General features: G+C 50.7%; 1 protein-coding gene across 1 annotated transcript; it reads right to left on the bottom strand.

Moving 5' to 3' along the window:
* Positions 1–1,493: 1,493 nt before the first annotated feature.
* Positions 1,494–10,826, bottom strand: ZNF792 (zinc finger protein 792). Its single transcript, XM_049621028.1, has 4 exons — positions 10,470–10,826; positions 7,427–7,553; positions 6,841–6,963; positions 1,494–5,958 (listed from the first exon to the last, which is right to left on the bottom strand). Exons 1-4 carry the CDS (start codon positions 10,503–10,505, stop codon positions 4,337–4,339), a joined length of 1,908 nt encoding a protein of 635 aa, XP_049476985.1. The 5' UTR covers positions 10,506–10,826; the 3' UTR covers positions 1,494–4,336.
* Positions 10,827–12,658: the final 1,832 nt, after the last annotated feature.

Genomic DNA, 12,658 nt, shown 5'->3' with positions numbered 1-12,658 from the left:
CTCTCTGTCTCTCTCTCAAAAGTAAACATTAAAAAATAATAATAAAAAAAAAAGATCCAACCATATGTTGTCCACAGAGACTTTTTTTTTTTAATTTTTAATGTTTATTTACTTTTCAGAGAGACAGAGACAGAAAGTGAGTGGGTTAGGGGCAGAGGGAGGGGGAGACACAGAATTGGAAGCAGGCTCCAGGCTCCGAGCTGTCAGCACAGAGCCTGACGCGGGGCTCGAACTCACGAGCTGTGAGATCATGACCTGAGCCGAAGTCGGACGCTCAACCGACTGAGCCACCCACCCAGGCGCCCCACACAGAGACTAACTTTATAGCCAAAGACAAAAGTAGGTTGAAAGTGAAAGGATGGAAAAACATATTCCATATAAATAATAAGCAATTACAGTAAGGGTGGCTATATTAATATCAGACAAAATAGACTTTAAATTTTAAAAAGTTACGAGACAAATTTGGACATTTGTATATTGTAATAAAATGTCCAGTAAGAAGGCATATACAATTATAGACATTTATGAAACTAGTAACAGACCAAGAAAACATAAAAAGCAAAAATTGATAGGAAGAAATGGACAGTTTTACAATAGTTGGAGACCACTCTCAATAATAAACAAAAAGTCAATAAGGAAATCAAGGTCTTGAACAACACATAAGCCAATCAGACTAATGGAAATGTACATAATATTCTAACCAACAACAATAGAGAACACACTGTTCTCAAGTGCACATGGGATATTTCTATGATAGACCATATTAGGCCACATATTAAGGCTTAATAGATTTTAAAAGGTAGATACTATGCAAAGTATTTTGTCCAAACTCAATAGGACGAAGTTAGAAATTGATAAAAGGCAAACTAGACAATTCACAAATTTGTGGAAATTAACCCATATTTAATCAATGGAACAAAGGAGAAATCACAAGGAATATTAGAAAATACTTGGAGATGAAAGAAAACAAAAACACAACATACCAAAATTCATGAAAGGCAGCAAAAGCAGTATGAAGGAGGAAGCTTACATTAAAAAAGAAAGATCTCAAATCAACAACTTTACAATTTAAAGAACTTGAAAAAGAACAAACTAAACCAAGAGCTAGACAAAAGAAAGAAATAAGGGTTAGAGATTAAAGAGAATAGAAATACAATAGGGAAAATTCAACAAAACCAGAAGAAGGTTCTTTAAAAAGATTAACAAAATTGACAAACCTTTAGTTAGAGTGACTAAAAAAGAGAGATGACTCAAATTACTAAAATCAGAAATAAAAGCGGGGACATTACTACCAATTCTACAGAAATAAAAAGGATTACAAGAGTACCAAGAACAAGCGTGCACACACACAAAAATGGAACTGAGATGAAATAGACTACTCCCTAAAAACACAAAACCTATTGAGACTGAATCATGAAGAGAATATCTCAATAAACGTGTAAGTAGTGAGTATAATGTATACACAACTAAAACCTCCCCACAACAAACCAACCTCTGGACCCAATGACTTTATTGGTGAATTTTGCACATTAAAGAAGCAGCAGTGATCTTTGTTAAGAAAATTTCAAAAACTTGGAGAGAACAATTCCTAACTTAGTTGTCCTGATGCCAAAGCCAGAAAATGATACTGTAAGAAATGTACAGACCAGTATCCCTTATGAACACTGATGTAAATATCTTTAACAAAATACTAGCAAACAGAGTTTAGCAGCATACTGAAAGGATTATACACCATGTGGGAGTGGGGTTTATTCCTGAAATGCAAGGATAGTTTGACATATGAAAATCAATCAGTGTAATGCACCACATTAACGGAACAAAGAACATATGACCCTCTCAATTGATACAAAAAAGAATTTGACAAAATCCAACACCCTTTCATGATAAAAACACGAAACCACTTCATATCTATCAGGATAGATGCTACTCAAAAATTTAAAAATGTTTTTTTCAGAAAAAACAGGTGTTGGTGAGGATGTAGAAAAATTAGAACCCATGTATACGGTTGGTAGGAATGTAAAATGATAGAGCAACTGTGAAAAACAGTATGCAGGCTCTTCAAAAAATTAAACATATAATTACCATATGATCCAGTAATTCCACTAACAGGTATATATCCAAAAGAACAGAAAGAAAGGTCTCAAAGAGATATTTGTACACCTATTCATAGCCGCATGATTCACAATAGCCAAAAGGTGGAAGTAAACCAAATATCCATCGAAAGATTAATGAATAAGCAAAATATGACATAGAAATTCAACGGCATATTATTCAGCCTTAAAAAAAAAAAAGGAAATTCTGACACATGCTATAAAACATGGATGAACCTTGAGGACATTATGCTAAGTGAAATAAACCAGTCACAAATAGACAAATACTGTACGACTTCACTCATATGAGGTATCTGGAGTAGTCAAATTCACAGAGACAGAAAGTAGAATGGAAGTTTCCAGGGGCTCAGCAGAGGGGGGACATTGGAGTTATTGTTTAATGGGTACAGACTTTGTTTTACAAGACGAAAAGGGCTCGGGATGTGAATGGTGGTGATGGCTGCACAATATGAATGTTCTTAATACCCTTGAACTGTGCACTTAGAGATAGTTACCATGGCAAATTTTGTTAAGTGTATTTTACCAGGTATTTTTTGATTAAAAAAATAAAGCATGAAAAATTATGATGGATTCACTCAATAGAACACTACTCGGTGGCAAAAGGAATGAACTATTCCTACACACAGCATGGATAATTCTCAAGAAAATTACGCTGTGAAGGAAAACAGACCAAATATAGGGTATAAGTACTTAATAACTCCAGTTGTACAAAATTCTAAGAAGGCCAACAAATCCATGGTGAAAAAAGAAAAGGTAAATTTATGGTTTTCTGGGAAGGCAAGGAGGGCCGGTAAAAGGCACGAGGTAGCTTTGCGGGTGACGGGTACGTTCGTGATCATGATGGTGTTGGTTCCCTGAGTGTACACGTACTGAAAAACTTATGAAATTGTGCACATCAAATATGTACAACTGTTGCATGACAATCCTATCTCATCAGAGCATTTAAAGAAATTGTTGCACATTCATTTTAGAAAATTAGATTTGGTAACCCTATGTTGACTCTATTCTCACTCTCTCATGCCTTGGCAGCAAAAATGGCTGGCTCTGTCACAAATGCTACATCCCTGGAATACAAGACCTACCTTCGCTCAGCCCCCATTTTCCTGCCAAGGCAGCAATGGCTGTGGCATGAATGGTGCAGAGAGCCTTAGTGGCCACAAAACCTTTAGCGTTTTGCTCTGCCAGTGGCCTAAGTCATAGGACAGAGGTCTGGAGGTCCTGAGAATTTCTGCAAAGCCTGAATCCTGCAGTCACATTCAAGGAGACAACTGTGGATGCACTTTTAGAATAGGTACATTCCCTCTAGTTTGCTGCAGCCTCACCTATTCCGTTGTCACCCCAAGTGCTTCCATACAAATTATGCTCTCAACTGGGCCCAGTAAGGCTTAGTTAGGACACCAGTATACCAGATGCTAGACTTCAAGGCGTATGGCTCCTTGACAGGTGCCAGGTAAATGGTGCCTGCTTAACAGTGCTAGGGAAAGTGAGGCATCCCCTGGAAACATGGGGCCCTATTCATGCAGCTCCCAGATGCAGTGGAGGTTGTCACAACTGCCCCGTCCTCAGGGTAATCTCTGGGTCACAAAAATTCGTGCCGTTCGGATCACATTAGTCCCACAGAGTCCTACAATCTTCCCCAGGAGGCCTTGTATAGCAACTTACAAAGGAGGCCAAATCTGGACCGAGAGGGGTTCTCCACCATCCTGTGGCAACGTCCCCTCTGAGGCAATGTTTGGAGACCCTTTTAGTTTGGTAGACCTTAACCGTGTCCTCAACCCACTTCACAATGATCAAAACATACTAAAGGTGGCTTTACAATAAGGCAATGTGAACTAGGTAGTTGCTGGGATAGGTAATGTGGAGTCTGGATAAATCCATCACGAGCACCACAGGAGATCCACCATCCCTGACAAAAGGGAAACCTTTTCTGCAAGCTGCCAGCAGAATCCAGCTCAGGTCTTCATGGTCAAAGATGGGTCATGTCCACAGCTACACTGGTCACAGAGGGAGGGAATGACATCTTCCTTTGGCCTCAGGCTCCACAGGATTCCCTCTTGAAACAAGAAGAGGTCTGAACACAGGGGCTGGCTGAGACACACTCTTGGAGACCCGCTGTCCTTGGGAATGCTGAAAGGGCTCCTACCACAAACACTCGCAGTGACAAAGGTCTGGTAAAGTCCGTGGTGAGAAAAATGCAACTTTGTTCCAGACAGCTTTCAACATAACTAGCATTCATAGGGAATCTTCCCAGTGTGGACATTGGGATGAACAAGGTTCAACCTCTGGCTGATGGCCCCCTCATAAAGTCTGCCCTCAGAGCTTATCTCCACTGCACACGGTTGTGCTGGAGGAGGAAGCACATTCTCTGCACTCCTTTCTCTGATGTGAATTTTCTGATGCCGGACAAGGGTAGGCCTCTGGCTGAAGGCTTTTCCACATTCACTGCACTTATACGGCCTGTCTGGTTTGTGAACCTTCTGGTGCTGCCTCAGATTAGACCTTTGCCTGAAGGTTTTCCCACATTCAAGGCACTCATAAGGCCGCTCCCCGGTGTGAAGCCTCCGATGGTTATTGAGGCTGGAGCTCTGGTTAAAGAATTTCCCACACTCGGGGCACTGATAAGGCCGTTCGCCAGTGTGAAGTCTCCGATGGCTATTGAGGCTGGAGCTCTGGCTAAACAATTTCCCACATTCGATGCACTCATAAGGCCGTTCCCCAGTGTGGACTCTCTGATGCTTCATGAGGTCAGAGCTCCGGCTGAAGGCTTTCCCACATTCGCTGCACCCGTAAGGCCGTTCGCCAGTGTGGACTATCTGATGTTGGATAAGACTGGCGATGTGGCTGAAGAATTTCCCGCACTCGTTGCACTTGTAAGGTCTTTCTCCAGTGTGAACCCTCCAATGTTTGATGAGACTGGAGTTGCAGTTGAAAGATTTCCCACACTCGCTGCACTCGTGAGCGCTTCTGCCGGTATGAACCCTCTTATGATGAATGAGGTTGGAGCGCTGGCTGAAGAATTTCCCGCATTCGCTGCACTCATAAGGCTTCTCTCCAGTGTGAACTCTCTTATGTTGAATGAGGTTGGAGTTCCGGCTGAAGAACTTCCCACATTCGCTGCACACGTGGGGGCTTTCCCCGGTGTGAACTCTCTGATGTTTAACGAGACTGGAGTGCTGGCTGAAGAACTTCCCACATTCCCGGCACTCATAAGGCTTTCCTCTGTTGTGGTCTCTCTGGTGTTGAAGGAGGCCGGAGGCATGGCTAAAGAATATCCCACATTTGTTGCACTCATAAGGCCTTTCTCCAGCGTGGGTTCTCTGGTGCTGAACGAGTGCGCGTTTGTCACTGAAGGCGTTCCCAGACTCGCTGCACTTGTTATGGCTTTGGACGGTGTGACGATCCCCGACACCAGTGTCCCGGGGTGGCTCCTCCACTCTGTGAGGGACCTGATGCGGCAGAAAGCCGGATCCGGCCTTCCCATCCGCAAAGTCCTTCCCACCCTCCCTGACTGTGAAAGGTTTCTTTGATGCATCATCTCTGCAGCTCTTCATGAGGGAGGAGGCCCTGTCCTCATCCCTTCTGATAGGCTTGTCTACACCCTGCTGCATCTGATGCTGGTTATGGTACGCACTGGACTTGAACTCTCTCCCATATGCCTGGCACACGTAGGGCTTCTGCCTGGGATGTGCTGCCCGGTGTTCAGCCAGGGCCAAAATGTCTTTCAAGCATAGGCCACACATGTCGCAGGAGTAGTCCTTCCGGCCAGATGGAGCTGCCTTGAGATTCCGGTCACGTGGCACTCCTTCCACAGACGCACTATGCTCACCCTCTGTTCCAGAGCAAAAATCTGAAAGCAGAGAAATGCTGGTGAAGTTAACAAGAACTCTGCTGGAAGGAAACGGCCCCGTGACAAACGCATGCCTGACCCAGGAATGAGTCCACGGGATTGCTGGCAAGATAAGAAACCCGAGGTCAGGGTGAGGAAGGTTCTGTTCGGCAGTACTGTGTCTGGCAAGGTCACAAAACAGGGGGGTCTTACCAAGATGAAGGACACAATGATGGGGCACACGTATTGAGCCTAAAGGTGGGGTCTCCAACTCCTCTAAAAATTTTTTTTAATGTTTATTTATTTTTGAGAGAGTGCAAGCAGGGGAGGGGCAGAGAGAGAGGGAGACACAGATTCCGAAGCAGGCTCCAGGCTCTGAGCTGTCAGCACGGAGCCCAACGTGGAGCTCGAACTCACAAACTGGGAGATTGTGGCCTGAGCCAAAGTCGGATGCTCAACCAACTGAGTCACCCAGGCGCCCCTCCAACTCCTCCATAAAGGCTTTTCGGCAGGGCCTTGGCTGTTGGTAACACACGAGCCCTGTGCAGAAGGTGTGTCCAGGCCCAGGAAAATCTGACTGCAAGTAAGTAGCTGGTGTTTAAGGACTACTGAAGGGAATATACACATATCATGACATAAGGAGTGTAGGTCCATGCGGGAGACTGTCACAGAGGGAGCTGTGGCAAGAGTGAGATGGGAAGGCCGGACAGGTGGGGCCCAGCCAGGGGCCCCAAGTCAGCAGAAATGACAGGGGGGCGATGCGTCAAGAATGGGAAACGAAAGGTCGAAGAGAGATGTGCCCGTTGGCTTTGGCACCCAAACAATGACGAACGCGAGAAAGACTGCAGTTATGATTTGCAGACAGCACTGACGTCGTCACACGCTCTCCCATCCCCGACTCACCAGAGCCGGGCCCACTGTATGCCCCTCTTGCCATGGCGGAAGTCATGTCCACTCTGTCAGGCACCCATGGCTCTGCTCCCATCTCCAGCCGGGCAACTATGTGAGACCTGAAAGACGTAAGTCCTACGGGAAAGACGGGGCAGGTGAGTGGCCAGCACTTGGCCAGGTGAACTACCTGCTGACAGACCACAGGAAAGAAAGTGAAATATTACAAAAAAGAACACACTGGGGAGGTATGGCCGGAAAATCCCAGTGGTCACAGCAGGGCCTCGAATTCCTAGCAGTCGGGCCCTAGGAAACGTCAGCCGAAGGAAATGGTCACCCAGGTGGACACGGACAGGATCCACTGGGCTGCCTACAAGATTCCTCATTCCAGCCCCTTCCCCACAAGGTTTTGGGGCAGCAGGTATTGGGGCTGCTCAGGGAGTGGGGGGTGGGGGGACACTGCACACAGCTTAGCCCTGAAAATTGCAGCACGTATGCCGGGAGAGTGGGGAAGGAAGCATTGCCCATGGTTTGGCCACGGGAAGGAAAAGGGGACAGGCGGAAATGAGCCCAGGACACCGGGTGGGTGCGAAGACCTTACCCAACGAGGCTATAAGTGCAAAGTTCTCCAGCATCACGTCGCAGTACAGGAGTCTCTGAGCCTCATCAAGGAGCCCCCACTCCTCCTGGGAGAAGTAAATGGTCACGTCCTCAAAGGTCACACAGCCCTGCCATGATGGGGACAGTCCATTCCATGATCAGCTTCTCTCCTCAGGACTCCCTGTCTGTCCCCTGCTCCCCCACCTCCCCAGCTTCCCAACTCAGAGGAGATCCCAGGCCCTGGTTCCACGGATGTCAGCTCTTTTCTCATGCCTCACCTGACCCGTGTCAGTCCCCCCACAGGCGGGTGAGCAGCGAGACACCAGCTAAGCTCTGGGCCTGAAGTGCAGGGCCCCACCCTCTTCTGTGGGCCCCCTCCCATGCCACCAACTTCAGGCTTTGCACATACAAACATGGACTCAGTCTTCTCCCTTAATCCCCAGTACCAGGCCCCTGGGGCCGACGGCTCACACTCACTCCTTTTTTTAATTTTTAAAATTTTTTTTTAATGTCCATTTATTTTTGAGAGAGAGAGAGAGACGGTGTGAGCGGGGAAGGGGCAGAGAGAGAGGGAGACACAGAATCCAGAATCCAAAGCAGGCTCCAGGCTCTGAGCTGTCAGCACAGAGCCCGACGTGGGGCTCGAACCCACAAACTGTGAGATCATGACCTGAGCCGAAGTCAGACGTTTGAGCCACCCAGGTGCCCCTCACACTCCTATACACATAACACGTCCTGGACTGCACCCTGTATCCCCATTGTCACTGTACCCTCCCCCATCCAAGCCCACATCGTAGCCACCTCCAAGGACCCTCACATGTCACTCTGCACATGGCATCCAGAAATTCTTAGCAAATACAACCCAGACCCTTGGGTGGCTCCCACTGCCAAGGGCAACACAGACCATTGATTTGAAGGTCTCCCCGCCCGGCCCTTTTCTGGCTTCAATCGAAGCCATGCAGAACCACACAGACATCAGATACCCTTGGGCCTCCTCCACTTCGGTGTGGCACATCCTGTCCCTTCATCAGTCACACTCTGTGACTCTGGTTCTCACCCACTCAGGGTCTAGTGGCTCTCCCAGCTGACCCCATTTGCCCCTGAGCGAATTCCCCAGCCCAACTGAAAACCTCGAGGCACCATCAAGGGTCACTACAAAGGCCTGCTGGGAACGCAAAGGGGTGAATAAGCACAGCCCAGGGCTCAGTGTAACAATAGCTCCATTACTACTGAGCCTCCCCATCCCACCCATATCTACACCACCTGCCAGACTCCTCCCTCCTTACACAGCCCACCAGCTGTCCCCCACCACCACGAGCGCTACTCTTCATGTTTGTCTTTTTTAAAAAATATTTATTTGGGGGAGAGCGCAAGTGGGGGAGGGGCAGAGAGAGGGGGACAGAGGATCCCAAGCAGGCTCTGTGCCGACAGGCTGACAGAAGCGAACCCCTGTGGGGCTTGAACTCACGAATCACAAGATCATGACCTGAGCTGAAGTTGGATGCTCAACTGACTGAGCCACCCAGGTGCCCCCCATGTCTGTCTTTATAATGCCAAACAAGCCAATCATAGTCCCCTGTTCTCAGTTCTCAGGCCCCACCTTCCCCTTTCCCTCTAGTGTCACTACCACCATGACCTGAAAGTTCACCCTCCTGAACTGGACACACAGCCACACCCTCGTCCATATACCAGATGTCACATTTTAGATATTTTAACTGTGGAAATAAACAAAGAGCAACCAACTAAGAAAAGCAAAGGTATTTATACTGAGCTTGCTATAGCAAGCTACCATCACTTATGTTTGGCCACCTTGAAGGCAGGCAGAGGCGTGGGAAAGCTTTATAGAGGAAACGGGAAGGCTTCAGATGTGCCCTGACTGGGGGCTGTGGGCACGGGGAAGCGGTAGGCAGGCTAACTAGAAATGGGGCGTCCTATGTGATGGGTTAGGGGTGCATATTTGGCTTTCTCTCCTTGGTCCCAAGGTGGAAGCGGGGACAAAAATTACAGAAGCTGTCAGTTATTAAGCCCTGGTCATTTGGGGGCAGTTGTTACAGAAGCTATTGTTCCTGGATTGTCACTAGAGATAGCAATCTGGCTTCCTGAACTCTAATTTAAGCAGGCTGCTTCCTGGGTTGTTTATTGTAGATAAAGAGGTTGGTTTCCTGGGCAGGTCCCTGCAGGTTGTGGGTCAGAATTCTATTTTTATGTATGGTCTAGCCTTTGTCCTCTTGTGTATTCGGTCTCTCATAACCTTAACTATACCTCACCAAAACACCAAAATTGGTGTCTACCTGCCCACTCAACTCCATTCAGGCGTCTCTAGAACATCAGAGCTCAAAAGGGCCAAAGCCTCACTTCTACTTTTATATTGAATATTCCTTCTACACCCAACCTCCCCATCTCCGTTGATGGCAATCCATCCTTCCAGCTGCTGAAGCCAAAAACCACCCCTTTTCCTTCTCACCTTCCACATCAGAAAATCTGCTCAGCCTGACTTAAAAGGCGGATCTAGAACCCAATCATTTCTACTTCCAGCCACCTGCACTACTCATCCGAACTACTGCAATAGCGGACTCCTTGGTCTTCCTGCCTCCACCCTTACCCCAAGTCAATTTTCCACTCTGCATCCACAGGGAGCCTGTCAACACCCGAGTCAGGTGTTTCCTCTTTTACTCTAACCCATCTATGGCTCCCAACACAGTCAGAACAGAGATCAAGCTCCTCAGCCCGCCATTCCGGGGCTCACTGTCTCCCAACTGCTCTCCGAACACTCAGGTCAATCTCACCTCCAGGCATTTGTGCACGCCGATTCCCGTGCCTAGAAAACCCTTCCTCGCGTCCTAAGATTTCGGAAATGGGAAGCGCTCTGTATAATCGCCGGCCTGGCTTCAGCACCCCGGACCGGGCGTGGCTCCCCTCCAGCGCTCCCAGACTCAAAACCCGGAGAGAGGTGGGAGACTACAGAAGACAGACAAGGCCCACCTCCGCTGTCCAGGTGCGGGGCACGCGAACGTAGGGGTCGCGGCATACACCTGGGCACTCACCTGCGCCGGGTCCCTGAGCGCCGCAGCCGCCGCCATCGGGACCCGGTCTCGCAGAGCAGCCGCCAGAGACGAGTGGGCCCCCAGTGCCCCCCTCCCTCGCCGGGCCCCAGGTGCGGCGGGCCCTCGGGCTCCCGGCTAGTGCAGGCGCGCGGGACGCGGGGCACAGCCGGACCGGGCGGACCCGCGTCTCTGGGGCGCGGCACGGAGCAGGGTCCCGGCCCCCGCCTCCGGAAAAGCCGCGAGTGACGCCGGCGCGCACACCCGGCCCGGGCTAGGACTGGCTGGCCTGGAACGCAGGAAGTTCCGGCCCGAAGCGGCGCCGAGCTCAAGGGCTGTCATTGGCCCGGCGCCAGGCGCGGACTCCTGGTTCAGCCTCCAAGGACCTGCGTTTCTCGTCCCGCCCACGCTCGGCCCCGCCGGAGGGCTGAGCGAGGGGGCGGCCCCGGGGCGGTGCTGGGGGCGGTGCGAGGAGGTGGAGCTGGGGCGGTGCGAAGGGGCGGAGCTGGGGCGGTGTTGGGGGCGGTGCGAGGAGGCAGAGCTGGGGCGGTGCTGGGGGCGGTGCGAGGAGGTGGATCTGGGGCGGTGCTGGAGGGCTCAGCGAGGAGGCGGATCTGGGGCGGTGCGAGGAGGCGGACCTGGGGCGGTGCTGGGGGCGGTGCGAGGAGGTGGAGCTGGGGTGGTGCTGGGGGCTGTGCGAGGAGGCGGATCCGGGGCGGTGCGAGGAGGCGGATCTGGGGCGGTGCTGGGGGCTGTGCGAGGAGGCGGATCCGGGGCCGTGCGAGGAGGCAGTGCTGGGGCGGTGCTGGGGGCGGTGCGAGGAGGTGGTGCTGGGGGCGGTGCGAGGGGGCGGAGCTGGGGCGGTGCTGGGGGCGATGAGAGGTGGTGGCACTGGGGAGAGCGCGCGGGTGGGTGATGATAGGGGGGCGGTGTTGAAGGCGGAGCGAGGAGGGAGTGCTGGGCGGTGGTTCTGCGGACGGTGCTCGGGGCCGCTGCTTGGGAGGGGCGAGGGGGCGGTGCTCGGGGTGTGGTGAGAGGGGGCGGCAATTGGGGAGAGGGCGGCATTGTGGGCGGTGAAGCGAGGGGTGGAGTGCTGGGGGGGATTCTGGGGGCGGTGCTTGGGAGTGGCGCGGGGGGCAGTGCGAGGGGGTGGGGCTTAGGGGCGGTGCGGGGTGGTGGTATGGAACTGGAGGGCGGAGCGCAGGGGCCGTGCTGGGGGTGGCACTTGGGGGAGTCTGGGGGGGTAGTGCGAGAGGGTGACTCTGGGTGGGGGTATCGGTGCGAGGGGGCGGTGCCGGGTGGGGGGGGGGATGTTGGCACGCGCTCGGTTACCTGCTTCTCGCTGGTTCCTGCTGGTTCTCTGTGACAGCGGAGCGCGAGCTTTTCCTCCTAACGGGGCTGTCTCCAGACTTCTCTTTCTGGAACCAAGTCCCAGTCGCCCTCAGGTGTGTATCACGGGATACCCATTTCTGCGTGCGGGGACAGAGGCTGGTCCTGCAATTCTCAGACCTTTCGGGGGGCCCAGGTTCACACTGACAATTGAAGGTAACACCTGATCTGCGGGGTCTGTGTGCTAACATGGAATGTAGCTCTAATTCAGTGTTTCTCAGCATCATCTGGGAATTTGTTAGAAATCCTCGTTTGGGGGGCAACAGCCTAAACCTAGGTACTGAGAAATTTTGCGGGTGGGGCCCAACGTTCTGCATGTGAACAAGCCGTCCAGGGGACTCCAATTTGAGAAAAAGGAGTCTTGGTAAGTAACAGGGCCCAGGGTGTGCTTACTGCTGGATACTTAAGAGTCGTTATGGGGGTGCGTGGATGGCTGAGTCGGTTAAGCGTCTGACTCCTGGTTTTGGCTCAGATCATGTCTCCCTCTCTCTGCCCTTTTCCCAGTCGCTCTCTCTCTCTCTCTCAAAATAATAATGTTTTTAAAAAGATTCATCGGGGCGCCTGGGTGGCTTGGTCGGTTAAGCGTCCGACTTCGGCTTAGGTCATGATCTCACGGTCCGTGAGTTCGAGCCCCACGTCGGGCTCTGAGCTGTCAGCACAGAGCCTGGAGCCTATTTCAGATTCTGTGTCTCCCTCTCTCTGACCCTCCCCCCCTTCATGCTCTCTCTCTCTCTCTCTCTGTGTCTCAAAAAAAATAAATAAATAAAAATAAAAAGATTCATCATCATCATTGTTATCACAAG

Source organism: Panthera uncia (genome assembly GCF_023721935.1).
Source record: "Panthera uncia isolate 11264 chromosome E2 unlocalized genomic scaffold, Puncia_PCG_1.0 HiC_scaffold_19, whole genome shotgun sequence".
Classification (NCBI taxonomy): domain Eukaryota; kingdom Metazoa; phylum Chordata; class Mammalia; order Carnivora; family Felidae; genus Panthera; species Panthera uncia.
The sequence above is the reverse complement of the archived record's forward strand: the minus strand, read 5'-3'. Positions and strand labels throughout refer to the sequence as shown.